The 27,552-nt window shown below is 53.4% G+C and overlaps 4 protein-coding genes across 6 annotated transcripts in view; 2 read left to right on the forward strand and 2 right to left on the reverse strand.

Moving 5' to 3' along the window:
• ENTPD2 (ectonucleoside triphosphate diphosphohydrolase 2) overlaps positions 1-958 on the reverse strand; it is a 19,507-nt gene extending 18,549 nt beyond the window's left edge. Inside the window, exon 1 of the mRNA XM_087943918.1 lies at positions 685-958. Coding sequence (XP_087800044.1) covers positions 685-801 — 117 coding nt within the window. The 5' untranslated portion in view covers positions 802-958. The remainder of the gene's footprint in view (positions 1-684) is intronic.
• A 5,823-nt stretch (positions 959-6,781) lies between these two features.
• Positions 6,782-10,254, reverse strand: SAPCD2 (suppressor APC domain containing 2). The gene is made up of 6 exons (XM_087944269.1): positions 9,548-10,254; positions 9,167-9,294; positions 8,763-8,909; positions 8,545-8,637; positions 7,739-7,861; positions 6,782-7,623 (listed from the first exon to the last, which is right to left on the reverse strand). Exons 1-6 carry the CDS (start codon positions 10,134-10,136, stop codon positions 7,495-7,497), a joined length of 1,209 nt encoding a protein of 402 aa, XP_087800395.1. The 5' UTR covers positions 10,137-10,254; the 3' UTR covers positions 6,782-7,494.
• Positions 10,255-10,260: 6 nt separating this feature from the next.
• Positions 10,261-15,736, forward strand: UAP1L1 (UDP-N-acetylglucosamine pyrophosphorylase 1 like 1). Of its 2 annotated transcripts, XM_026685846.2 has the most exons (9): positions 10,261-10,931; positions 11,083-11,287; positions 11,381-11,556; positions 11,741-11,913; positions 12,553-12,746; positions 13,605-13,745; positions 14,553-14,738; positions 15,272-15,338; positions 15,446-15,736. In XM_026685846.2, the coding sequence occupies exons 1-9, from the start codon at positions 10,634-10,636 to the stop codon at positions 15,518-15,520; spliced, it is 1,515 nt and encodes a 504-aa protein (XP_026541631.2). In that variant the 5' UTR covers positions 10,261-10,633; the 3' UTR covers positions 15,521-15,736. The 2 variants fall into 2 exon arrangements, with proteins under 2 accessions (XP_026541631.2, XP_087800065.1); XM_087943939.1 differs by lacking the exon at positions 13,605-13,745.
• A 422-nt stretch (positions 15,737-16,158) lies between these two features.
• On the forward strand, positions 16,159-27,544 carry MAN1B1 (mannosidase alpha class 1B member 1). Of its 2 annotated transcripts, none has more exons than XM_026685843.2 (13): positions 16,159-16,418; positions 18,928-19,036; positions 19,459-19,586; positions 19,931-20,091; positions 20,388-20,497; positions 20,620-20,805; positions 21,652-21,800; positions 21,989-22,177; positions 22,535-22,725; positions 23,137-23,257; positions 23,784-23,981; positions 24,143-24,274; positions 24,650-27,544. In XM_026685843.2, the coding sequence occupies exons 1-13, from the start codon at positions 16,245-16,247 to the stop codon at positions 24,851-24,853; spliced, it is 2,052 nt and encodes a 683-aa protein (XP_026541628.2). In that variant the 5' UTR covers positions 16,159-16,244; the 3' UTR covers positions 24,854-27,544. The 2 variants fall into 2 exon arrangements, with proteins under 2 accessions (XP_026541628.2, XP_087800064.1); XM_087943938.1 differs by lacking the exon at positions 16,159-16,418 and adding an exon at positions 18,280-18,558.
• Positions 27,545-27,552: the final 8 nt, after the last annotated feature.

The raw sequence follows: 27,552 nt of genomic DNA on the forward strand, positions 1-27,552 counted from the left end.
CAGCACCGCTGGCCAAAGCCCAGATCTCCGGCGCTGCTTGCAGAGGACAAGCGCGTGTCAAGCGGAGTCCTCTCACGAGGCTCTTCCACCCCCGCCCTGGCAGGATATAAAAGTCGGGAGGCCCCCAAAAGAGACTTGCAAGACAAAGGCAGCCTGCACGCCCACCCCCTCCAAAGGGCCACCCAGGAAAAGATCCCTTCCCCACAAATACGCCGACCCCACCACCGGCCTCCCACTTGTGCCAGTCAAACAGGTTCAGAAAAAGCAGCATGAAGCCGAAAACCCCCGCGGGGACACCCTTCACCCCGGCAGGGCTGGGTAGCAACCCTAGCGAGGCCAAGGCCAGCCCCCTCTGCGGGGGTGGGGGCTGCCCCCAGGAGCCCGGAGGCGAAAGGGGAAGGGCCGCCCCCTCCCAGTGGCCGGGGGTGGAGGGGGCCTTTCAGCACCGCCCGAGCAGGGAAATCCGTTCGGCTCCGGCGCCCCAAACCTTCGCGCGCCCACCTGCCCGCAACTCTCGGGACGACCCCCGCCCGGCCAAAAGGAGCAGGAGAGATCGGGGTGAGCGCTCAGCCGGCGGTGGGCGCAGGACGGCGCCGGGGAGCCCCTCGCCTCCCGTCCCGGCGGCGCTCGGCTGCAGAGCCCGGGGGTCGCGCGGTGCCCGGCGGCGCTGCGGGCTCGCCTTACCTTGAAGGCGGGCGGGTCCAGCACGTCCTTGGTGGGCACGCAGAGCAAGACGAGTCCCGCCACGGCCACCAGGCACAGCGCGCCCAGCGCCGCTACCACCGCCTTTTTGGGGCTCATGCTGCCGCCGCCGTCCCTGCTCCTTCTCCGCTCCCGAGCCGGAGCCGAAAGCAAAGCCAGGAGCCCCGAAGCGCCGCCTCCTTCGCAGCCCGGGGAAGGGCTGACCCGGGAGGCGAGGCAGGTGAGCCTCCCTCCTCCTCCTCCTCCGAGAGGCCAAGTTACCCAATCTGCCGCCAGAAGGAGGAGGAAGAGGAGGCGTGGAGAGGCTCCCTCTTCCTCCTTGGAAACCGCAGCTCTGACGAACCTCCACGCGGAGCAGCAGCCTACCTCCCCAGGACTGAATAGGGGTGTGGGGGAGGGCGCTGCAAGACAACCTGAGAGAGGTTAACCCACCTTTGGAGTTGGCACCCCAGGATCAGCCCTATCCAAGTTTCAGCTATTGTGTGAATGCAGCTGCCAGGTCTTTGACACCCAACTCTCTTAGTCCCCCAGCCTCCATTTCCATCCTCAGTCCCCCCACCTCCCACCACTGGGGAAAGGGAGCAAGGAGGCTTGTTGGGTGCAGTGTGCCAGGGAGGCCCTGAGCTCATTTCCCCAGGCCAAGCAAAGCCAGCCCCGTGCCTGGGACTCCCAGGGAGCTCTTCACTACTGGACACTTGTGCGTTTCTCTCCTCTCTCCTCTAAGCTGGAGCTGGACATGCACTTTCGATTTTTCCCCCCTTCTAGAAATAAGCCTTTTACCACCGGAGATTCCCAGAGTCTCAAGTCCACTTGAGGAACAAAGCAAGCTGCAGAGAGGGGGGGAGAGAGAGAGAGAAAGAGGGGGGGTTTGTTTCTGTATTTACAAAGCAATTGGAGGCCATGAGGATTTTGCAGAATTAGAGAGAGAAAGAAGAGAGAGAGAGAGAAAGAGAGGGAGGGAGGGAGAGAGAGGGGGTTTGCTTCTGTCTCTATTTACAAAGCAATTGGAGGCCATGAGGATTTTGCAGAATTAGAGAGAGAGAGAGAGAGGAGGAGGGAGGGGGGGAGAGGGGGTTTGCTTCTGTCTGTATTTACAAAGCAATCGGAGCCCTTGGGGATTTTGCAGAATTAGAGAGAGGAGAAGCAGCAGAAAAGAGTCTTGAGAAATCGTCTCTCCAGATGGCTTGAAGTTCTTGGAAGGTTGGCAAACGGCAGCCTGGCTGTGATTGTGCGCCTGCCCACTTGCCGCTTAGCCAATCCGGGAAACAAACAGCTAAACCTTCATTGAAGCTTCTGCTGTAAAGTCGCCCTTTTGGACTGGAATCTCCGGAAAGCTTGCTCCTGAGTTGAGGGCCTGTTTGGGGGTTCTTTCCGGATGCCAAAGACTCCTTGCCCGTTGGCGTTCTTTCCAAGCACGCTAAGAGTGCCGCTCCAAGCAGGCTGCCAGACAGCATGGGCCTTCCCCAAGAAGGCCCTGCCTCTTACGTCGCCCTTGCGGGGTCCAGCAACGGAGCCTGCTTGAAGTCCTTGACTTCAAGAGAGACGTTTTTACCAGCCCTGCAACCAGCCTCTCTGCAGCTGGATGGGGCAAAGGCTCCTCATGCCCTCCATGCCAACTCACTGAGCAAAGAAGGAGAACAAACCAACCTTTGTAGCATAAAATAGCCCCCCCCCCCCGTGAGATTTGGTGGATAAAGAAATTACTAATAATAGCGAGTTCCCTCATACTCTCTAGTTTGTTCCCTTCTTTCAAAATTAGATGCCAGACACACAAAACATTAATGTTTCTATGGAAACAATTTGGAAGCAGAAACACTTCCAAAAGTGCCTGGGGTGCCCTGTCTTGGCATTTCCACTTAGACAGAAGTCCAAGGGGTCTTTTGAGGCTAATTTCTCTGAGACAAAAGATGATTATCCTCAGTGACTGACCACATCCAAGGAGACAAGGAGCATCTGGGCAGAAATGCCCCAACTGGGGCAGGATTGAAGCAGCCTGACCCAAAGGCTTCCAGGAAGGTTGGTCAGATGCCTTCAAGTTGCCCACCAACAAAAGAAAGACCAACCTGGGTTGGTTTTCCCCAAACCCCTCAAACTTTAACCTTAGACTGTCTACTATTGACCTCAACTCTTTCCTAAGAGGTCTGCAGGGGGCGTGCATAAGCGCACCAATCGTGCCTACCGTCCCTGTCCTATTGTTTCTTTTTTATTTTTCTTATATGTATCCATCTCATGTATTCAAAACTATGTTTATTCTTATACCTGTATCTTGTAAGCGATTGACAAATCAAATCAATAAATAAAAATAAATAAATAGAATTTGGTCAAGAAAGACTCGCAAGGAGGACATTTCTTCATAACAGTCGCCACTGTGAATTTTCTTTTTCTTCCTGAATTCCGGGAAGAAGAGAAGGGTAAGACTCATTCTGACTTTAGCAAAACATCGGAGGTTATACGAAACAGGCGCAAAGCCAAAGCAACATTAGACCATTGGATAGGAGGCACCCTGTGGGTCTCTGCCCTCAACCTGAACTTAGGAGCGGAGGAAGCCAAGAGAACAAGGGAATTTGAGTTGGGGGGGTGATGGGGTGGGAGTCCAGATTCCTGCATTAAGTCTGGCTCTGCCGAACTGGCTCCTTCCAGACTGAACATCTGGAATGCCTTCTCAAATGACGGTCAGGCAGTAAGTCAGGGAATGTATGCGCTAAAGGTTTTGTGGATGGTCAGGGCTCCTCCATGCTCAGATGCAATCAAGCCCCCAACGGGTAGATTTACCCGGATAGTATGACTGCAGTATTATTATGGTCATCTTCTCTCTAGTATCCCCTTTTATTGGCATTATGATTACTTTGTTGCTTTGCATGTACACAGAGAGCGTCTGCATCGGAGACAAACTCCTGGTATTTTATTTTATTTTATTTATCTTAATTTGTCAAGCGATGATAAGATAGCAGGTATAAGTATAAACATAGTTATGAATACGTGAAACGGAAACATATAAGAAAAATAGAATGAAACAATAGGACAGGGACGGTAGGCATGTTGGTATGCCTAACCACACTTGGCCAATAAAGTAGTCACTTTCTGTTTCTTTAAAAAAAGGGAGGAAGAACGTGGAGGACCATTCTCAGAGGGTCTGCGGTCAGCAGGGCAGAACCCACCCTAGATTTCCCAGAACTTACCAAAGAGGGGGCTTCTCCCTCCTGCTCCCTCAAAGTAGCACCTGCAGGGTTTTGCTACACCACTGTCAACTTTTCCTTCGAGAGTCTCCTTTCCAGGAAGGAGCAAAGGGGATGGATGAAGAATTGCTGGTCTGGCAAAAGGCAGCTTCCTGTATCTGGGGATTTTGCAGTGAAGGATGAATTTCCCAGAGGATGGAAGGCATGAACAAGGAACGGAGGGTGGGTGGGTTCTGGGGCCTTATCACGACTTAGTTCAAGCTCAGTTTCTGTCCCCTTTGGGAGCCCAGCAGGGTCCCCCACAGCCTTAAATCCCCCGAGAGCCACTTAGCCATAAAAGGGGCTCCTTCGGTTAAAAGGCTGCCCTGACCTCACAGCCTTGAGGGCTGGTAAAGAGAGCAGACGTTCTGCAGCTTTAGAACACGTGCGTTGCGTTCTTCTCTTAGACTCCTTCTTCCTGTGTGTGGTAGCAAGTGTCAAATGTAGAATCAACGGTGGGGGTCTTTGGTGCTTTCTTAGCTCTGTGGTTTTCTTGCAGAGGTTTCCTTACCCAAACTAGATAACATCATCAACCGCAAATATCCTCGTTTACTGGTATAATCCACCATTCCTGGCTTCCTTCAGAGGGCAAAACAACAAAAGGATGCTGCAGATTGAGGCAAAAGGTGGGCAAAGGGCTCCAGGTGTCTTCAGCCCTGCGTGGGCTCCCACCCATTCACCTCTCCTTGGTGATCTTGGGGTTTGTCTGGGAAAGGGATTACTCTAGTTAGAATGTCATCCCAGATGTTCTGAGTTTTGTCTTGGCTTCATTGTGTGGGTGTCATGCCCCTGGTGGAGACTGACTCTGAGGGAGAGGAGGAACAGCCAACAGGGAGTGGAAGTGTGGCTCCGGAGGTTGTGGAGGAGGCTGGGGAAGGGCAGAGTCTGGCTGGCCGGTCAGAGGAGGACCCAGGACCATCCCCTATCCATCCTCGGGCACACAGGGAGGAGAGGATAAGGGAGAGACATGGTCTACCGGGGAGGAGAGGGTCTTGATCCTCTTCATGGGCTGCAGCTGTGAGAACTGCATAAGAATTTGGACCCGCATGCTGGCAAACGCTGGAAACAAAGCATGTTTTATTTTGGTCTGAAGTTATCTTGGTTGGCGTCCTTCTAACAGACTGTGCCTTGTTATCTCCTTGAATTTGGTAAATACTACTCCTGTTCAGTTGTGGAAATGTTGTCATTGTAGTTTGTTTGGTTTTTTTAATTTCACCTCTATCTGCTCATTAAGTTCGGACTGTATTGCTTTCTTTTGAAGACTATTTTTGAGTCCGTTTTATCTCCAACTGAGTATTATTGAACAGTGGGGCCAAGTTGGAAGCATTAAAGGACATTTATTTACGTTTTGGATTTTGTTACGTTTGTGGTACACTCTGGGTCATCACAGTGGGTTTGTGGCTTAGCGTGATGCAGGAGGTCCTTCATAGCACATCTGGGCTAGAGCCTGGCCCATGTTGGTCCCCCTCTGGTTGCCGCAGAATTAAGAAAGGGGCCACAAACCAGGTGGGATCCCGGTCATTCCCCCTGGATTCTCTTTGGCTGCTGATAAAACAGAGGAAGATGTTGCAAAACACCAGAAACAAAAGGACATTGAAGAGAGATCCCTTCCTGGCAAAGTCTTGCAACACGCGGTTAAGCCATAAGCACATTTGAGTGGGGCGGGACTGTGGACCTTCAACCAGCCCCCACCCCACCCAGCAGGCCTGGAAGGACAAAGAGATCTGGTCTCTGGAGCCAGAGCAAGCCATCCACGGTTGATTCTGGATGTTTGCCTGTGACACATGACCCTCCCGCCTTGACGCTCATTGTATGGAGAAGCTGAAGAGAGTTGAAGGTTTGGATCTCTTACCCAAACTGGGCCTCTTTCTTTCTCCTTTTCCTCAGAAGGTCCCTGCCTTGCACTGAAAATACAAAAAAAAAAAAAAAAAAAACACCATTGTTTTTCCAGGAATGAGCAGCTGGTCGGTAGCCTGCTAGGTTTAGCCCACATCTCCCCCACCTTCCCAAAATTCAGTGCAAAAATACTGACAACTTTGATTGCTTATTGTACCCTATGACCCTATAACCCCTTTAAGGGTTGTACTTTGATTCTTGACTATTGATGAATGTATCTTTTCTTTTATGTACACTGAGAGCATTTGCACCAAAGACAAATTCCATGTGTATCTAATCACACTTGGCCAATAAAGAATTCTATTCTATTCTATTCTATTCTATTCCATTCTATTCTATTCTATTCCATTTCTTCTATTCTATTCTATTCTATTTCTTCTATTCTATTCTATTCTACTTCCAATTCTATTCTTATTGTACCCTATGACTATTATTAAGCGTTGTACCTGATGATTCTTGGCTCTTGACAAATGTATCTTTTCTTTTATGTACACTGAGAGCATTTGCACCAAGACAAATTCCTTGTGTGTCCAATCACACTTGGCCAGTAAAGAATTCTATCTATTCATAACTTTAAAAAGTCCATCCAAGATTACTTTCTGGCAGAGCAGCCCTCTTAAATCCCCGAACAAGCTCATTTTTAAAAAATAAGTGATCCAGTTGATTGAACACAGATCTTTAACTTGGTCCTTGCTTCCTTCTGGAGGAAAAAGCTCTCCTGTGGCCAGAATTTTGGATTTTAACTTTTATCAGCGTCTCTTGAGCACTCAGCCATATCCAACTTTTCTTTTGGGCATCTGATTTCAGGCTAAAGCCCCTCCGGGCTCCTTTTGATCTGATGCCAGGCACTAATATATAAGCAACAGCAAAAATAAGGTTTAACCTTTTTTTTTTATTTTGGATCTGCACAGTGACAATACTAACACATGTACTGTATTTAGAAAAAAAAAACATCCTCAAAAATGCTACGCAGAAAAAGAAAACTACGCACAGTGTTTATTTGTAAACATAGCAACTGGCAGGAAAGTCAGAGTCCCAAATCCTTTGGCAGCTTCCTCTTATAATGAAAAACAGCTAGTTGTAAGCAGCCCTTCAGCTGAACACACTGGAGAGGGGGGGAGGAAGGCTTCCCTCCCAGCACGAAGGAAACCAAGCAGATTGTGAAGGTTTTCTGTTACACAGAGGAAGTGCACACACATACATGCCCTTCCGCGGGCACAGTTTGGAGTAGGGCAGCATGGAAATGTCAGCCATTAAAAAAATAATTAAAAAAAAAAAAGCCCAATTCACCCAAAGGCACAAAAGAGAGTCCGTGTTTATTCCTAAGTGGTAGGAATCTGGACCCCTGGGGGTCTCACGGGGTGCTACACATGGTTTTGACCCTCTAGGAGTGTTGCAGTCAGGGAGGAGGTTTCCTTGGGGCAGGGGCAGTGGGGGTCCTCCGCCCTACTCCTGAACCCTGCCAAGTGTCCATTGAGGATATCCTTTCGCAGAGATGCTGCCGCGACACCCCCTGCTGGCCGTGGGGTTCAGGAGGGCCAGCTTGCAAAGTGGGCGGCTGGAGGGAGAGTGCCCAGATTCTTCTGCAGCCCCCTCCCATAGGGGAGATGTCCCACTTCCCCAGTCTCTTAAGGGGGGGGGGAGGGAAATGTCACAGAAAGAGGCCATTGGTGTCCAGAGGCTAAATGAAGGTGGAATCCAACTGGTTGCTGTCCTTGGTACTTTCTGCCCGAGCTCCAAAAAGCTGCTTGATGAGGGCAGATTTCTCCTGCTCCAGCTGCGTGATCCGGTGGCCTTTGTCCGTCACCTCCTGGGTGGGGGAAGGCAAAGCGGTGTTAGCAAAGTGGCTGGTTGGGGCCTTCACACACCCCCCCCAAAAAAGAGATGGGTACAAGGTGGCTTCTGCTCCCCCCGCCCCCACTGACCTTGGTGAGGAGTTTGTTCTGTTCTTTCAACATGTGGATGGTCTGTTGTGGCCCCACAGGTGGAGAGGGGCCCAGGAGGGTGGCAGGCGGGCTGTGCGAGGCGGCAGGGCTTGAGTTCCCAGGCTGAAGTGAAAGGGGGTTTAGTGAGTAACAGGTTTCTAGTCGTTATGGGCAGATGTTCTGACCCACGCCCTTTTCCAACAAATCAAACACCATCCAAAAGGAACAGAGACCTCGTAATGCTTTTACAAAATAATTAGCTGTGATAAGCACAAGCCTTGCCAAATTGGGCAAGACTTGCCAAAAGATAACTGACGAGAAATAATTTGCAAAATAAGAATCTTCAAATACAAACTCAGCATACTGGAATGTGCACGAGGCTGAGTTTCAAAACGTCTTTGCCTTCTGCAAAGAACGTTCGTTTCACGGCTGGCTTTTATCTTCTTGAAGGAGGGACCTTGCAGCCTTGCTCCCGAGTTGCCTGTACTGTTGCCGCTGCTCTTTCCCGCGAGCAATCCTGCGTGCACCCGCACTTGGCACAGGCTCCTCGGGAACCTCCTCATCGCTGCTGCCAGCCCCCACAATCTCTGAAGGCAGCAGTCCACTCCCTAATGGTCCTGGCCCCTCATCTGAGTCCTCGCTCTCCTCAGCCGTCCACACCTGCTGCCGGCTAACCACAACAACAGCAGGGCAAATGCCAGCGAAGTTTATTTTATTTTATTTCTACGATTTATTTTATTTGCACTCATCTTATGGCAGGGTAACTCTTCCCACCCACCCCAACCCCACTGCACTGGGCTCCTCACCTTGGCAGAGAGGGAAAGCAGCTGCCAGAGGCATTGGTTCAGCTCCTGCACTTGCGGGAAGAGATGGCTGAGCTGCGTCCGGCCTCCCTCTTCCTGCTGAGGAAAAGGGGAAGGGTCTGTGGTTGGGTCCCCATTGGCCCCCCTCCGAGTAGGCTGGCCAGCCCCCCCACCTCCTGGGAGATGGCTCCAGGTTCCCCCAGCCTGCCTCTTGCCCTCACCTGGCGACCTTTGCTCCGTGCCAGCTGCTTCTGGTGCCCCTGCAGGCGATGGAGCTGCTGGTGGTACCAGCCCCGGGCCTCCTCCACCAGCTCCAGGCCCTGCAGCAGGAAGTCCTTCTCCTTCTCCAGCTCCTTCATCTGCTTCAGCTGCCAGGAGACACGGAGGGGGGCAAGGCCATCAGCAGCCGGCCCTTCCTTTCATCCCCACAACTCCCCTCTCCCAGCCGGGCACACTCTGGATTTGCGTTGAACTACAATTCCCATTGCTCCCAGCGCAGAGCGTGAGGTGACCCAAGGGTAAGTCCAGCAGGCCAGCTAAGGGGGTAGCCTCCCTCTGTCTCGCCAGCTCTTTTGCCAGGTGGGGATGTGGAGGGAGTGGGGGGCACAGGAGTGGGAATACCAACCATCTCATAGTCCACTCCGTGGGTGATGGTGTGTCTCCGCCGGCTGCTCAGCTGCCTGCGGGGCTCCTTGCAAGAACCCTCGTTTTCCAGCGGCTCTTTCGGCTTCCGGGTCCCACCGGCCTCTCCTGCTGCAGAGAGGAAGAGGAAGGGGGAGACGTTAAGAGGAGGGGTTCTTGGTAAACCCACCACCTACCAGGAACCCGCCATTCTGGGCCTTTCTTCCCCTTTCTCCCTTCTTTCCTCCAAATTTAAAACTGTTCTTTTTTTTTTTTTTCCCTTTTGCAATCTGGGGTGCTGTTTCTCCCAGGCGCAGCCCCCAGATCCTGGGAGTGAAACCCCTCCCCACACTCTTGAATCTGGTCTTTCTCCTTCATGTCCCACCAGGGACTTCTCCCCCCTCCTCCTCCATTAAACCGAGTGAGGGTCGGTCTGGCTTGCCATCAACCGCCGGACTCTGCCCATTGACCGGAGAAGTTCTGCAGCCCCTTCCTCGCTCGGGTCCCTCAACGGCTCGCTTGCCCGGCAGCTGCTGCTGCTCCGCCTGCCCGCCGTGGCTGCTCTGCTCCAGGCTCCGAGGGGCGGCGGTGCCGCCCGGCCGAGCGCCCCGTTTCAGCGGCGGGGGCGGCGAGGGGGCGGCGTCGGCGGCGGGGCAGGGCGCTGGGCCGGCGAGGTTCCCGCCGGCGGGCTCCGCTGGGCCGTCCCCTCCTCGCTCGTCGCCCAGGAGCGACAGCCGGAGCCCCAGCACGAAGCGCTCGAAGGTGAGGTAGCCGCTGGCCGGCGCCGCCCGGCGCAGCCCTTCCAAGACCCCCGGCGGCAGCGGCCCCGTTTCCCCGCCCGGCTGCAGCCAGCGCGACTCGATCTCCCGCAGGTGCACGTAGCCCCGCCGCCGCTCGTCCAGGATGTCGTAGAGCGGCCGGAGGCTCTGCAGGAAAGCCCGCGGCAGCCCCGCCGCGCTGCGCTCCGGCGCCATCGGCGGACAAAGGGGCGGCCGAGAAGCCAACCGGGCTCCCCGTGACGTCAGCGGCCCTCCCTCTCATTGGCCGATCGACCGAATCCTCAACGCCCATTGGCGGAGCCGTCCCGCGAGCTGGTTTGATTTAGCTGCGGGAGCGGAGGAGCCGCCTGGCCAGCAGAAACTGCGGCCGGAGGAGCCGCCTCTCGCTCGCTCGCTCGCTCGCTCGCTCTCCCCTCCGCGACCCCCGGGCCGGAGATGCTGGGGAGGGGCCGCCCTCGGCCGCTCCGGGGCTTGGGGTTAGGCTTGGGGGGCGGCGCTGCTTCCCTCGCCTCTTCCCCGCCGCCTTCGGCCCGCCCCGCGGCTTGGCTCGAGGCGGGGAGCTCCGCCTGGCCGGACGGGGCGGGACCCGCGGCGGAGCCCAGCAGCTGAGCGGCCTTTGGGGAGGCAACTGGCGAGAGGGGATCGCGCTCCCCGCTTCCTGCCCTTCGGCCTCCGTTCCCCGCGCCCCGTCCATGGGGCCGCCGGAGGAAGAGGCGATGCGGGGCCGGCTGGAGCGCGCCGGGCAGTCCCACCTGCTGCGCTTCTGGTCCGAGCTGGGGTCGGCGGAGCGGGAGGCGCTGCTGAGGCCGCTGGCGTTGCTGGAGCCCGAGGAGCTGGCCGAGCATTGCCGCCGGGCTGCCCAAGCCTGCGCCCGCGAGCGACGGCCCTGCCGGGAGAAGCTGGATGGCCGCATGGAGCCCCTGCCGCCCGAGGTGGTGGGCAGCGTCGGCAGCGGCGACCCGGCGGCTCTGGAGCGGTGGGAGGAGGAAGGTGGGCGCGCCCTCCAGCTGGCGATGCCCTTTTGCCTCCATCTCCCCCCTGGCCTGGTGCTGTGCCCCCAGGGCCTGCCTGACAAGGGAGCTGAGGGTGGGGGGGGTCTCTCTCCGGAGAGGTGGTGCCAGCTGTGCCTTCTGCCCTCCAGGCTTCCGCCAGATCTCCCAGGGCAAGGTGGCGGTGCTGCTGCTGGCGGGCGGGCAAGGCACGCGTTTGGGGGTGCCCTACCCCAAGGGCATGTTCGACGTGGGCCTGCCCAGCCACAAGACCCTCTACCAGATCCAGGCCGAGAGGATCCGCAAAGTGGAGCAGCTGGCCGACCAGAAGTTTGGCTCGCAGTGCCTGGTGCCCTGGTGGGTCCCGCAGCCCCTGGGCGGCTCAAGCAATGGCAGGAAGGGATCGGGTGGGAAATCCGCTCAGGCCAGGAATCTGGCTTCCTCTTCCAGGTACATCATGACCAGCGAGTTCACGCTGGGGCCGACCGAGAAGTTCTTCCAAGATCATAACTACTTCAACCTGGACAAGTCGAACGTGATCATGTTTGAGCAAAGTATGCTGCCGGCCGTTACCTTTGACGGGAAGGTGATCCTGGAGGAAAAGGGCAAGATCGCCATGGCACCAGGTGGGCGGCTCTTTTCGGGCACTGAGTGGGCCTTCCGGGACTTTCTCTGCCGTTTCTCTGATAGGAATTCCAGCCAATGAAGCCACTTCTGGAGTTATGGACCCAACAGTAGCTGAAGGTAAGCAGGAACGTCTGCCGTGATCAGCGGAGGAGTAGAAAGCTGTCGCTTGCTCCTGTGTTGCAGATGGCAACGGTGGCTTGTACCGCGCCCTGGTGGACCACAAGATCCTGGCGGACATGCAGCGACGGGGCGTCCAGTTCCTCCACGTCTACTGCGTGGACAACATCCTGGTCAAAATGGCGGACCCCGTCTTTATTGGCTTTTGTGTCTCTAAAGGAGCTGATTGCGGTGCCAAGGTGAGGGGGGGTGTCGGTCTCCACCGAGCCTGGTTTTTAAGTTCAGCCTCTTTCGGTGCCTCATCTCCCGAAATGAACGATGTTCTGACCCAGGCTTCGTTCAAATTAAGAAAACACATGCTGTGTGTAGAAGCAAACCTTTTCGGATGCGGCGCTGGGAAGTATTTGCGTTCCCAGCCAAAGCTTATTAAACACAACTGCCTGAGATAAGAGCACACCTTTCAGGGTTGTAAAGGCTGCCAAGAAACAGACATTCACTTAATTAGCAAGGTAAACTGACGGAAGTTCCAGCAAAGACAAACCGGAGTCCCCAGGGCTTCGATGAGGAATCGGAATCTAATGATTCTTCTTTGCTTCCTGCAAATAGCACATCGCCAAGGGCTGGCTTTTATCCCTTATGGGAGGGGTAATCACCTCCCAGCCTTACTCCTGAGTCGCCCCTTTTGCCTCAGCTGCTCTCTCCTTCTAGCAGCTCTGCACACACGCACAATGGGAATAGGCTCCCCTGGGTCCTCTGCCTCGCTGCTGCTGGACTCCGAAGGCTCCAAAGGAAGCACCCCACTCCCAGATGGTCCTGGCCCCATCCCTGCATCGTCCTTGTCCAAGTCCTCTCTTCCTCACTGTCTGATACCTTTGCAGGTGGTGGAGAAAGCCCACCCCGCCGAGCCTGTTGGGGTGGTGTGTCGCCTGGACGGAGCCTTTCAGGTGGTGGAGTACAGTGAGATTGCTGTGGAAACGGCCGAGGAACGCCATCCCGACGGCCGCTTGGCCTACCGGGCAGGAAACATCTGCAACCATTTCTTCAGCCTTGACTTCCTTCGGGAGGTGGCGGAGTAAGTCCCCTTGCCCCCCCATCTGCACCGAGGGCTCCCAAAGGCGAGGAAGAAGAAGAGAGATTCTTGACACCTAATTGGATCCAGGAAGAAGAAGGAGGGAGGGAGATCCCTGCTTTTAATCTGGAAATTGACGGCTGTTGGAGGTAGTTTAACTCAGGGGTCCCCAACCACCGGTCCGCGGACCGGTACCGGTCCGTGGAACAAGTCCTACCGGGCCGCTGGTTTGCTGGGCGCTGCCATCTTGTTTTGATGAAAAAGTGCTTCCGGTGAGCTTTTCCGGGTAGAAAGCTCACCGGAAGCACTTTTTCATCAAAACAAGATGGCGGCGCCCAGCTGATGCCGGTACCGGGCCGCGCCATAAAAAAGGTTGGGGATACCGGGCCACGGCATAAAAAAGGTTGGGGATCACTGGTTTAACTGCTCTGCCAAACCGCCAGACAGCTGAGTATTATTCAGAAGGAGAAAAAAAAAACCAAAATGCGTCTGGGCAAACCGCCGAAATGCCTCCCACTATTAAAATTATGAAACGGTTTTCAGGGAGCCGCCCAAACTCACATGATGAGACAACGGAAGTTTCTTTTCTCCTTTTCATTCCTCCCAGACAGCCGTGTCCAATATTCCCCCAATTCAGCTCTTATCCCTTCCGGGGCGGGAAAAAGTTCCCAGGCTGCGTGGGAGTAAATTGGAGGGACGATCTCGGAGGGTGGGTGGGCTGCTGCACCTGCTACTTGGTGTGGGGAGGCCCCAGCTGGGCTGAGGATGGTCCGTTTGGGGGGGGGGGGGGCTTCCTAGAGACAGTCCTGGGGTTGGAAAGTTCCAGCTCCAGTTGGGCAGGGTCCTTTCTTTCCTCCGCAGGCAGTTCGAGTCGCAGCTGGTGCCCCACGTGGCCATCAAGAAAGTGCCTTACGTGGACGAGGAAGGCCGCCGGGTGGATCCCCTCGAGCCCAACGGGATAAAACTGGAGAAGTTTGTGTTTGACGTGTTCCCATTTGCTAAGTTAGTGTCCAGTGCCTCTCTTTCCTTCTCTTTGGGCCGGAGTGGGACACAGCCAGCTGCGGAGGGGAGCGGGTGGCAGAGCGGGGGCCCATGCAGCCTTCCAAGTGTCTGCATTAACATAAAGCCTGCAGAAGCATTGCATCCCCCTCTCCAAATTCAGGACCTCTGCGCAGCCGGCTGATCTGAGGACCCTCCTTATTTCAGAGGGGTCCCTGCACAGACGTGAATGGTGCAGGGGGGAACCTCACCTTAGGGCAGGTAAATCTGATCAGCGTCGGGAGTTTAACTGAAAAAGGGCTGCTGCCACCGCGAGCAGCCGAGCCAGAATTTCACACGGCAAACAGGTGGCGAGTGACATCCAGCTTTGTGGGTATCCCAGATATATATAATAATATAAGAGAATGGAGGGTGAACCACAGTTATGTGGGCATCGCCGCAAATGCTTAACCAGCTTGGCATCGCCAAATAAAGTGACCTGTGTAGAATTAATATAAATATGGGCCTGGGGAACCCAGAGCGGGATGGAGCCCATCAAATGGCTAGTCTGATCTGCTGTCGTCGGGGAGGGAGTTGAGGGGTGATTTTATTTATTTTCCCCCCAGATTTGGTTGTATTGTACTTTATTAATTTATTTGATTCTTTTTGTTAGTTTTTATTGTTTATTTTTTGTTTTAAATTTGGTTTTACATTGTGTAAGCCACCTCGAGTCACCATGGGCGAATAGGCGGCAATATAAATGTAATTTAATTAATTAAAGCATCTGTCAGCCCATTTTAAGCACCCGCCTTTTCCTTCCTGGGTTGACAGAAACTTTGTCACCTTCGAAGTCCTGAGGGAAGAGGAGTTCTCCCCTCTGAAGAATGCGGACACGGCTGCCAGAGACACTCCGACCACAGTGCGACGTTCGATTCTCTCTCAGCATTACCGCTGGGCCATCAAGGCGGGGGGCAGATTCGTGGCGCAGGGCGGACAGCCCATCCCGGAAAAGGAGAGGTGGGCGTGCGCTGCTCATCAGCCCAGTTGGGCAGGAGGCTTTGCAGGGGCGAAGAGGCAACCCTTGCCCCCCTCCACCCGCTGCGAAGTCCTGGGGTCGCAGCCATCGCTGGGTTTTGATTTCGTGTATTATGTGAATCGGCTGCGTGTCCGATTCAACAAACGAAGCTTTGACCTTAAGTGTTTATTTTATCAGTAGGATGGGAATGTTTTAGAGTTAAGTCAATATTGATTTTTTAAAGATTTAATATCTGGGGATATTGAAACAACTGTTAACTATCTATCAGACACCCATGAAAAAGATTCATTAGCAATTAATATTAAAAAACTCTCCATTTTCAATGGCAATTCAGTTGAACTGGATGCATATTTAAATCTAGAATCTAGAATTATTATCCGTGTCTCGGATAGCAGATGTGGTTATTCCAGGGAATAAACTTTAATGCATTTGGATCTTTATTATCCTCCAGCATAAGTTGTGTTTGTGTATTTGTAGAGAGCCTTAAGTGTTTTTGTTTTCCTGTCTTTCTCAGTTTTTCCCAAGACGAGGAACCGCCTGCTGTGTGCGAGATCTCACCGTTGGTCTCTTACTTTGGAGAGGTCAGAAAACTATTCTCCGTTCAGCTCCAAAAGGGTTAAATATCTGCCTTTGAGGTGTCCTAAAACAATCTACCACGTTCAGTGTTTTAAACTCTTTTTTTTTGCAGGGGCTGGAAAAATATATGCGGGGCAAAAACCTTCCATCTCCGTTTCTACTTGATGAAAGCAAAGCTGAATTTTAAACTTTGGGTGAAGCTGGACAGCACCAATTTTGGAAAAAAAGGTCCACATTTCATTTAAAAACTAAAGCAATTCTTTTTAGGGGGAAAAAAAAAGTAAGAAAGAGTCAAGAGAGGGCTTTGAGAACCAAGGCATGTTTACTTCTGGAGGAGGAAAGTCGGTAAGACGACGGGATATCTGAGAATTTTCCTTCATATTAAAGTGAATTTTAAAAGCAACTCTGGCAAGGTGTGTTTCTTATGTTTCCGCATTCTTAGAGGGGTAGGATGGAGATTTGATCAAAGGAGATGGCTAGTTTTAATGGCATGTTATGTCTTTTGATGCCACCTTCCACCAATTCTGCTCCTGTCTTCATCCTTAGAAGTCTTAAGCATCAGCCAGGAAGGGCAGCATACAATAAAAAAAGCATCAGGCTGGCTGCAAGAGAAGCAAAATATTAAATTTGGGGAGGGAGAGTCACGCGGGAGTTGGGGGTTTGGGTCACGTGATGTGCCCAAGTTCGGTTCTCACCTGCTATTGACTGGCTACCCCAAGTCAGCCTCCTCCTGCGCGTCTCCCAGGGACCACTAGAGGCCGCTGTAACCCCTCCAAGAGGGGAGGGAACTCCGCGGCGTCCCAGCGCGGCCGCTCTAGGCTCTCTCTCGGTGCCGCGGACAGCAACAGGAAGAAACATGGCGGCGGGCGGAGGGGGGCTCCGCGGCTCCTGAAGGAAAACCGTTGGCTGCCATGTACTCGGCCGCCGCCTCTTCGCCGCCGCCGCCACCGCCGCCGCCACTCCTGTCACCCTCGCGGCGGGATTTCATCTCGGTCACGCTCAGCGGCGGGCAGTTCCAGGCGGCGGGCGGCGGCGGCGGCGGCTACAACAACAGCAAGGCCTGGCGGAGACGTTCTTGCTGGCGGGTGAGAGGAGCCATAGAGTCGGGACTGGGGGTGGGTGGGCAGAGGGGCTGCACGGCGCCCTCTAGAGGGAGGCAGCGGGCGGGGGGCGGCCTTTTGCCCCTGCGCCCTCTGGCGGCGGGGTCGGAACTGCAGCGCCCGGGCGGACTTGCCCCTTCGCGGAGCTGCGGAGGACGCGGGGAAGGAAACCCTGCACAGGTCGAGCCCTTCCTGGCCTGATGAGCTGGGGGGGGTGCAGCGGTGGGTGGGGCGGGGACCCCCTCGGCCCCTGGGGTTGAAACGCTCCTGCGGGCCCGCAAGGTGCAGGCAAGGGCTGCTGACGTGGGGCTTCGGGGTTTGCTGTCCCGAGGGGCGGTGCTGAAAAGGCAGACTGGGAAGTCTCGTTGCTGGAGCAGGTTTGGCTTTGGAGCAGGCTTGGCCTCAGATCACTGCCAGTCTCTCTCTCTCTCTCTCTCTCTCTCTCTCTCTCTCTCTCTCTCTCTCTCTCCCTCTCCCTCTCCCTCTCCCTCTCTCTCTCTCTCTCTCTCTCTCCCACACTCTATCTCTGCTTTCTCTCTCCCTCCCTCTCCCTCCCTCTCTCCCACTCTATCTCTCGCTTTCTCTCTATCCCCTCCCTCTCTCCCACTCTCTCTCGCCCCCTCCCTTTCTCTCTCCCCCTCTCTCTCCCTCCCTCTCTCTCTCCCACTCTATCTCGCTTTCTCTCTCTCTCCCTCGCTCCCTCGCTCCCTCCATCTCCCCTCCCTTTCTCTCCCTCTCTCTCTCTCTCCCCCACTCTATCTCTCGCTTTCTCTCCCCCTCCCTCCCTCTCTCTCTCTCTCCCACACACACACACACACACACACACACACACAGAGTAAACCCATTTCCTCCACGGACTGGAACAGGGCTAGTTAAGCCACCATGAATCCAGCGTCGAAGGGCCCCTATTGGCTGCCTATCAAAGATCCCATGGTGCCTGGTGAAAGGTTTCGGGCAGCTTTAGGATCCTCAGGATCTTGCTAACTCTTGAGACAGGTTCTTATCAGGGCAACTTGGTCTAGCCAAAGATGAGACGGAGCACGTACTGCTTCCGCTTTCTCCTTCCAGCCCCAATCCAGGGTCCTTTGCAGGCAGTCGCTTTCACGACAAACTGTTTTGGTGTTGAATTTATATTTTACCCACAAAGAAGTAGACTAGTCTAGATCTGTTTCAAGCTATTTAGCTCTCGTCAGCTAGCCATACCCTTTCTGGGATTCGAACCCGGGCTACTTTTGCATATTAGGTGGATGTATTGACCTCTAAATCATGGGCTCTCTTTGCTTTGTCGGCTATACCAGGGGAGAGATTAAGTGTTCTTTTCCTGGTGAAACCGGTCCATCAGGGCAACCTGATCTACCCAAATATGGGACGGAGCACATACTGCTTCCGCTTTCGCCTTTCAGCCCCAATCCAGTCGCTTTCGTGACGAACTATGTTTGTCTTTAAGTTTTACCAACAAAGAAGTAAAGGGAGACTAGTATAGATCTATTTCAAGCTATTTAGAGCTAAATAGCTTGAAATAGATCTATACTAGTCTTCCTTTATTTATGTGTCGGTAAAATATAAATTTAACACAACTTTAGATTGCATCTGAACATGGCAGTTGCGTCCTTCTCTTTAAGACTAAAGGACAAGATGGGTGGACTAAGAATCCATCAAGTTCAGGAACTCACATACCATAAAATCCAGTTTGTTGCCTCTGAGTGTATCAGCGGTTACCCAATAACATACATTGTTCAAAACTCTGTGCTGCCTTTGATCCTGAAAACAGCACATCACCCTCAAGCGTGGCTAGAAATGCACAGACTTTGCCTCCACTGAGCTAGTTTTAATTTGTTTTTTTCAGAGAAATGTTCCCTGCCAGAATAGCCAAGACCATTGCTTAGTCAGTAGATGAGGCTGGTGGCAGGTGCGTTTTCTCGTTACTGGATCGTTTCGGGAAAAGAAAAGACGCATTTAGGGGTGTGGCAAGAAACCGCTGTGGCTGGTCTTTCAAGGAGTTTCTCCTTTGAGACATTTAGCGGAGAAGTGGTTGTGTGTGCCTGGCAGCTGCCGTCCCACTGAACGCGGGGGAAGCAGAGGGGAGCCAAGCTGCAGCCTTGTTCCAGGCCCCATGCGTTGCATTGTACGTAAGAATTTCTTTCTCATTTAAGAGGAGGAAAGGGGTCACATCAGGGTATCCGCAAAGGGGCGTGAAAGAGCAGAGGCTGCTTTCCTGAGGCATTTCATGGAGGAGATGTGGGTTGGCTCTGGGCTTGGAGGGGGTGCTTTGTTGTCTTCCATCAATCACCAAGCCGGGAGTGTTTTGTTCTTTCGATTCTCTTGTGGAATGCCTCTTCTATTAGTTCAAACGCATCAAGTAAATATTCCAGCCACAGGATCCTATGCTCTTGGCATCCAAAGACAACAGGGAGGTATGTGGCTAGGATCAGGGTTAGCCTCCCTGCAAACGTGTTCGCAGGCTGAAGGTTCCTTTCGCCCTGTTCTCCTTCAGAAATGGAAGCAGCTGTCTCGCCTTCAGCGGAGCATCATCCTCTTCCTTTTTGCCTTTCTGGTTGTCTGTGGAATCAAGACGTATGCAAATATGGCCGACCCGTGGAAAAGTAAGTTTCTGCTAGTTTTTCTTCCTTCAGTTATTGTTGCCTAATAGAAATCACTTGCTTTTGAAACAGCTATAACCACAACCTTCCATCTCGTCTACTCAGGAGCACCACCTGTCTCCGGAGTTACTTGGGACTTATTTTCAAATAAAAGGTCATTCTACTTTGTGGTGCTGCTGTGACAAATTATGTTTAGGAATTAAAATGTGTGTCCCAGCTTTTCAAGCTACTGTGTTCCCAAACTTCCAAGCATTGCTTTCGTTGCATATTTTTTTAAAAAAAATTTGTATGGGAACAAGAAGATTTCACAGAAGGAAATGATTTAGTGTTTTTTTTCTTTAACAAACCGTAAGTGTTAGCACTGCTCTCAGTGGCTGGTTTCACCCCATTGCATCAGGTTCCTTGCAATTAATTTCTCTGTGCAGGTGCAACCAGCAGATCTTTGGAGGAGCAGAAGGCTGACCTTGAGATCCCTGGATTGAATCCAGCAAATCAGGCGATTCTCCCGATACCCCAGAAAGCCGATGCCAGTCTCAGGGACTTTTCACCTCAAGTAATTCCCCCTTCCTCAACCCACCCCCCAATATCATCTTATTGTAAGCTTAGGGGCAGGTTAGAAGCCTTTAGGCAGCTCAGCCGTATCTGGCTGTCCTTGTTTATCAATCTGGCCTTTGAACTTTTCTATCTGGAAGGACTTTTTGTAACCGGACTGATGCCCGTCAGACCAGCCTTTGCTGACTGAACTGTGTCACCTACCTTGGGCCAAGTAGCGGTCCAACACAGCTGGAGGGATTCTCCTTTTCCCCCCCTGCTTCCTTTGAAGCATTTAGGTTTCCAGCGGTGATTTCTCCACTCCTGCCCACGAACCGATTCCCTTGTTTGTTTGTTTTTCTCCAGAAACCTCCGAAACAGATTCCTGCCCGTCGAGGGCCTCCGAATCTGCAGATCCGGCCCCCTTGGAGGGAGACGGAGGCCAGGTCCCAGGAAGAAGCTGTCAGAGCAGAGGGAAAACCTGGCCAGGCAGGTCAGGGGCACAACCCGGATAAGGCCGTCATTAGGTGAGCTGCTTGCTTCTCTCCGTTTAGCCTCGGACTGTTTTGGGCTCCTGCCCCCTGGCATGTTTTAGTAATGTAGGAAAGATGGGGCGCTGGACAAGCAGGTTGAAGGTGTCAACTCCAATAGAGGTCTGGGAGCCGTGCCCACAATAAGCACTGCCCATTTGGGCTGATTGGCAGGGAAGTTGCCGGAGAACGCTCTCCTACGACCGGGATGTGTGTGTGTGTGTGTGTGTGCCGTCAGTTGTAGTGTAGTGGATGCCCACAGAGGAGGGAAAGCAATAATCCTCTTTCTGCAGTTGGAGAGGAGCCGTGATAGAGCCCAACCCGAGCCCCGAGCCGCCTTCCAAGAAAATAAACCACCCAGGCAGGCCTTCTGCCGTGGCATCCGAAGACCAGAAAGAGCCAGGTAGTGGGCAGGGCTCAGCTTAACCCAGATGGCTGCCCGGAGGGGTTGGGGGACGTGTCTTTGCTGGTGTGGCAGCCCACCTTTTCCTGATGCCTCAAGAGCGTTTTCCCTTCCTGTTTCAGTGCCCCTCAATAAGCGGCAGCTGGCAGTGATCGAAGCCTTCCGCCACGCCTGGAAAGGTTACAAGGAGTTTGCCTGGGGCCACGACGAGCTGAAGCCCGTCTCCAAGACCTTCAACGAGTGGTTTGGCCTCGGACTGACGCTCATCGACGCGCTGGACACCATGTGGATCTTGGGCTTAAAGGCAGGTCTGTGGCCTGGCCTGTCGGTTTGCTCGGCCTTCCTTCCCACCCCCAGGGGGCATCTAGAGAAGGTTGCAGGCAGAGCAGGCTCCCTTCTTTCTTCTCAGCCTTCGCCCGCCCACAAAAAGCATCACCCTTGTTACGTCGAGGCAGCTGTCTCTGGGGGGGCGCCTGTTTGCAGAGAGAGAGAGGGAGAGGAGGGGGAGGAGAGAAAAGAGAGAGAGGGAGAGAGAAAGGAGAGAGAGAGAGAGAGAGAAGAGAGAGAGAGAGGGAGAGTGGGAGAGGGAGAGGGAGAGGGAGGGAGAGAGAGAGGGAAAGAAAGGGGAGAGAGAGAGAGAAAGAGAGAGAGAGTGGGAGAGAGAGAGAGAAAGGGAGAGAGGGAGAGAGAGAAAGCAAGAGATAGAATGGAAGAGAGGGAGGGAGAGAGAAAGGGGAGGGAGGGAGAGAGAGAGAGAAAGCGAGAGATAGAGTGGGAGAGAGGGGAGAGAGAAATGGAGGGGAGGGAGCGAGGGAGAGAGAGAGAGAGAGAAAGCGAGAGATAGAGTGGGAGAGAGAGAGAGAGAAAAAAAGAAAGAAAAGAAAGAAAGAAAGAAAGAAAGAAAGAAAGAAAGAAAGAAAGAAAAAAAAGAAAGAAAGAAAGAAAGAAAGAAAGAAAGAAAGAAAGAAAGAAAGAAAGAAAGAAAGAAAGAAAGAAAGAAAGAAAGAAAGATAAAGGAAGGAAGCCTGGCCAGGGCCTGGGGCTTCTCTCTCAGAGTAGGTGGGATTTGGAGGCAGGTGCTTGGGCAGGTGCTTTTCCTTCCCTGCCTGGGAGAAGTTGGCTCAAGCTTCTGGCCGTCCTTTTCCCTAATGCAGAGTTCCAAGAAGCCCGAGAGTGGGTCGCCAAGGAGCTGGACTTCCAGAAAGACGTGGACGTCAATCTCTTTGAGAGCGCCATTCGTATCCTGGGGGGCCTGCTGAGCACTTACCACTTGTCTGGGGACAGCCTCTTCCTGGAAAAAGCAGTAGGTACCTTGCTCACCTCTGGAGACCCCCGGAGGGTCCCTGCCCTCCTGAGAACGATTGGGGTGGGGTGGGTGGGGGGCCTCTGGATCGCTCTCTCCTCTCTCCCAGCCCCTAAGAACGATCGATCGCTTTCCTTTCTCTCCCTCCCTGCTTACCCTTGTGCAATTTCTCTCCCCCCCGTGTTCAGAAAGACATCGGGAGCAGGCTCATGCCCGCCTTCAACACCCCTTCCAAGATCCCCTTTTCGGACGTCAACATTGGGAAGGGCACAGCCCACCCCCCACGCTGGACCTCCGACAGCACTGTGGCCGAAGTGACCAGCATCCAGCTGGAATTCCGGGAGCTCTCGCGCCTGACTGGTGAAGAGAAATTTAAGGTACGGGGGTGAGTGGATTGGCTGGGCCTCCCCTCCTCTTAATGGCCTAGGCTGTGGGGTGGAGGTGGCGCGGAGGGGAAGAAACTACCTAATTGAAGAAGTGGGCACTTCCTTACTTTTTGGGATAGACAGTTACGGTACCGAGCATGGGCCAGTCAGTCTGCCTGCCTCTTTGCTATTCAGTTGCAGTCAGTGGTAAAGAGAAGGCAGCACAGGGTGAGGCTGGATGGAACTGGGTCCAATCCCTGGGAATCCCGGCTGCCCCACGTATTTCAGAGCGCCGTTTGTATACTGCTTTTCCTGGTTCCGGTGGGCCCGTGTGCCAAAGCGCCCACTGTGTGTTCCTTTGCCTCCTAGAACGCTGTGGACAGCGTGATGAGACACGTCCACTCCCTCTCCGGCAAGAACGACGGCCTGGTGCCCATGTTTATCAACACCAACAGTGGCCAGTTCACCCACCTCGGGGTCTACACCCTGGGGGCTCGAGCTGACAGCTACTACGAGTATTTGCTCAAGCAGTGGATCCAGGGAGGGAAGAAGGAGAACGAGTAATTCCTCCTTTTTAGAATTCCCCTTCCTTCCTTTTATAAGAAGCCCGCAGGGTTTCCCGTGGAGAATTCTAGGGCTTTTCCCTGCAAGCTTGGTACAGAAATGGAATGTGGGTAGAATTGAAGTCAGGGTGGAAGCAGCTAATTCGTTCTCACAGCCAGGAATACTTTCTGGTCTTCTCAAAGGAAACCATGCATGCGCCCGTTCTCGCACACCACGTGTGGTGGCTCTTCAGTTTATGGGCTGAAGATAACTGTAAATGAGGCAAGGGTGCCAAAGGCAGAAAAAACTTAACGGGCGGCATTCTCTGTGGGCCCTAGGGATGCACCATAGCTTGGCTAGCAGCAGCTTGGAAGAAGCCCAGCCACTAACAATGGCCCCCTTCCTCTCCTCCCTCCCCCTCCGGACAGGCTCCTGGAAGATTATGTGAAGGCTATTGAGGGCGTGAAGAGGCACCTGCTCCGGAAATCCTATCCCAAAAGGCTGACCTTTGTCGGGGAACTCGCTCACGGTCACTTCAGTGCGAAGATGGTGAGCCTTTTTTGAGGGGGAGGTAGCGTGGGGCGCCCTTTTTTTTTGCAATTACAGAGAGTCTCGTGGTGTGCGGCCGTGATACGGCCGAGGCTCTTGCTTCCTCTTCAGCAGCCAGATGCCCTCCGTGTTTAGCAAGAGCGTTGCTGAGTCATGTTTCCTGTCCCAGTTATTGAAAGGCAGCGGATGGATTTGCTTAACGGGGCAGATTCCAGGCTCCCAAGCGCTGTGTTTTCAGCCCTTCGGTCCAGGGATCACGTGGAGTCCTACTGGGCTGCCAGCACCTGGCCTTCTCGAGGGCCCCTAACTGCCTGCGCAGCTCTTCCCCCTCCTCTTCAATTGTCACATCCGTTCCTCTGTTTTGAATAAGGAGTCCCTTTTCTCAGATCTGTGACAGGAAGGCAGCTGGCGATGCCACCAGCCAAGCGTGGCATGCAGGGAGGCCCAGCCCAGGAGCTCTTCCCAGGGCTCAGCAGAGGAAGTCGGTCTCCCACAAGCTCTCCTCCGTCTTGTGTTTCCGGAGCAGGATCACCTGGTCTGCTTCCTGCCTGGCGTGCTGGCTCTCGGGGCTCACAACGGGCTCCCTGCAGATCACCTGACCCTGGCGGCGGAGCTGGCAGAAACCTGCTACCAGATGTACGCCCAAGTGGAGACCGGCCTGAGCCCTGAAATTGTCCACTTCAACACGCACCCACAAAAGGACCGGAAGGACGTGGAAATTAAGGTCAGCGGTTCAGCAGGGCTGATCCTACCTTTGGGTCCCCGGAGCACCAAACAGAGGAGACTAGCCTCCTGATTCACAGCCCGCCCTGAATGAGGCGGGCATCCGAGTCACCCACGGGGTAGCCATGCCCTTCAGCTCCCCTTCTGCTCTTCTTTGCCCAGACGGCTGACAGGCACAATCTGCTGCGTCCCGAGACAGTGGAGAGCCTCTTCTACCTCTACCGGTTCACCGGCGATAAGAAGTACCAGGATTGGGGCTGGGAGATCTTGCAGAGCTTCAACCAGTACACCCGGGTAAGTCTGAGCTTTGGGGCAGGGCAGGCGTGATTGATTTGTAGTATGTTCTGATTGGTAAGCTGTGCTTATACTTTGATATTTTTGTTTACTGGAAATGACAAAGGCAACCGGTAAGAAGACTTTGTAATTGGATATTCTTTCGACTGTAAAACATATATGACCTGGACCGTTTATTGGACTGTGCTATTTCTTAAAATAAACTTTAACTCAGTTCAGTGTAGCTGTGTGTGGCTGAATAATTATTCATAACTACTCTCATAAACGTTTCCATGTGCATATATCCTTGTTACTCAAGGGTTATTCTGTACATATCCTAAAACAATGGTGAACCTTGGTGGCCTTCTGACTTCACACATGGGTTCTTCCACCCAGGTCCCAACTGGAGGCTACACGTCCATCGACAACGTCCAGAGCCCCAGCAACCCGGAGCCGAGAGACAAAATGGAGAGCTTTTTCCTGGGCGAAACCCTCAAGTATTTTTTCTTGCTCTTTTCGGACGACGTCAACTTGATCAACCTGGACCAGTATGTCTTCAACACGGAGGCCCACCCGCTCCCCATCAGGCCATCGGCATAAACCGAAGCCGTCAGCCATTCACAGGCCCGATTCCTGGGACCCCAAGGGGAGGCGTGTGGAAGGCGGAGCGACATTCCTGGTGAAAGGGGCTTCCTGGAGGAATTGTACGTGAGGGAAGGGGGGGTGTCTCTCCAGAACCACTGCCTCCTCTCCAGAAAGGGGCACCCAAGCAAGGGACAGGCAAGTGGGGCTCGCTTCGACCCAGGGAGCACCCGAAAACTAGCTCCACTCCGCTCCACCTCTGGGCGGGAGAGGCCCTTCAGGAGGGAAAAGGCGGCCCTGTGCCAACGCCCCTGGGGCTGTGACTTCATTCCACAGCTGCAGGTGGGGGTGGGAAAGGGACGATGCTCCCTCGAAAACAGTGTTACTGCCCTCCTGATCCCCGAGGGGGAGGAATTTGTGCCCTGTTACAAACTGGGGGAGAAGCTGGATGGGATGGTAAATATATATATATATATATTTTCTTAACTTATCTGCAGCAATGCAGGGAGAAAAATGTGAAAATTTAATTATGGGGAAAAGGGGAAAAAAAAAACCCCAACCGGGAAGTTATCTATGTAGGAATTTATGTGTGTATAATATGGATAATGTTTTGGCTCAGGTATCCTTCCGAAAACTGCTTTCTGCATGAGTTCCTCTTCCAGGTTGGAGGCCCCAGGGGGAGGTTGACCTTTACCTTGAAAGCATATTGGGGGGTGGAGGGGTGGGCTGGAGGTCAAGGAAGGAGCAGGTCACAATCCTTACCCCCCAGAGCGGATTCTGCCCACTAGCTCTCCCTGGAAAGTTGGGCTTAAAAAGCCAAGCAACTAACCAACTTCTGCTCAGCGGCTCTGAACTACCAGCCACGGAGGAAACGGCTCGCTAAAGGTGTGAACTCACGATCCAGTTACACCGAAACGTGGCACGAAGGCTCGTTAGCTTCCGCTTTACGCTTTGTGGTGGTGGTCTTTTTGTCTGTCTCTGAGGCAAGATAAGAGGTGGTGCCCCTCCCCCAGGCTCTCTGGCGTGGGCAGGGTCTGCCTTTCCATGCCAGCCCTTCCTTTCTCTGTCTTTCCCCCCCTGTTCTTTCTAGCTTTCGTGTCCCTCCTTCCTTCTTCCAGTCGCTCTATCTCAGCACTTTAAAGTGGGGGCAGAGAGAAAGATTCATGGGACAATCTCCCCCCCCCCCACCGTTTTGGTGGGACTGTTTTTTTTTGGTATTTGGGGGCTTCCCTAATTGTGCCATTCATGCTCGCTGCTGCTCCTGCCTGGGGACGTTGTAGCTGGAATGGCTGCTTTAAATCCCGGCCCCCGGGGGAAGAGGACCAGGCAGGCAGACTGGCACTGCCCCCCCCCTTGGCACAGAAAGGAACCGCACGAGCTCATGGCACCGCTGGAGCTGCGGCAGAAATCCCGGGCGGGATCGTTTTCTGCGAGAAAGTGGATGCAGAGGGACTGGGGGTCCCGTTTCTTCTCCCCATCCCAACAACAAGCATGTTACTCAAGAGACTCGTTTGGTGCTACCTGATGGATGGGGTGGCGGTAAAGATCAAGACAAGAGCTGCTCAGGTCTCTCGGACTCCCTTCCTGCCCCCTGCAATATCACAAGGCTCAAGAGAGGGAGAGAATCAAATGCTTGGAACAGCTGAAGCACAATAGTGTCACAATAAGGAAGATTTCTTCCCACTCTGTGGACTGCTGGAGAACTTCACTGTCGCCATGTTCTTTTAAATGGCATTTTGTTTGCTGTTGTGGCCACAAACTGAATTGGGGGGAGGGACAGGGTTCTGGCTTTCGAGGGGGGGGGGCTTGCAAGGCACTATTGTATAGTTTCCTGTTCTCCTGTTTAAATAGACCCTGGAATTTAAAAGCCATACTGTAAAACCCCAGTTTTGGGAGGCCGACACTTTATTTTGAACTGGTGCCTTCTGGTTTCGAGGGGGAAGAGAAGTTTTGGGTTGGTCACGTCCCCAAATGCGAGCATTTCTTCCAGCAGAGCCTAGATCTGGGCTGCAGACCCACCAACCACCTGCAGTTCTCCGAGCCTCTTTCAAACAAGCCATCTAGGATGTTTGTTTCCCGGCTCCTTCTCAGAGTTAGATGCTGAACAAACCACACACACACACACACACACGCCCTCCCAGTGCAGAATTGCTTTGCTGCTTTGCCCGTGCACAACCCTGAATTTCCACTTGCCTCATGTTTTCCATGGAGGCTGGAATGTCATCCTAGTTTGGAAATTTCAAGAGGAAATCTGCCAGGAAAACATACATTTTTTTGTTTGTCTTGCGCAGCCAAATGGGGACACGTTCCGCGTGATTTTCGTGCCGTCTTTATCACGGCCAGTTCATCTCATGTCTTAAGAGCAGAGGACGGAGTCTTAAATGATCAGGCACAACTGGATCATTGGCTGTAAGCGGACCGGAAGTGAGGGGAGCCAAACTTGGTAGAGAAAGCTGGCTATCACTTTCAATTTATCAATTTTTTTTTTCCCCCCTCCCAAGAAGAGACAGACTTGCTGAAATCTTGTGGGTGTGATCTGGTCCAAAGTATTTGTAAAGTAGAACTGATTTCTTTTGCGAACGTGCAAACGGTTCAAAGTGGGGCGGGGGGAGAAATCTCTGAAAACGAAAGCGATCTTAAAAGTGATTCTGGCTGGGAAGTTCAATCTGCAGAATTCTACTCCACCTTAATAAACTTTCCAATTTATTTTGAGACCC

This window comes from Notechis scutatus, chromosome 15 (genome assembly GCF_049901735.1).
Source record: "Notechis scutatus isolate UNSWTSFEM ecotype Mainland chromosome 15, rNotScu1.2, whole genome shotgun sequence".
Lineage (NCBI taxonomy): Eukaryota > Metazoa > Chordata > Lepidosauria > Squamata > Elapidae > Notechis > Notechis scutatus.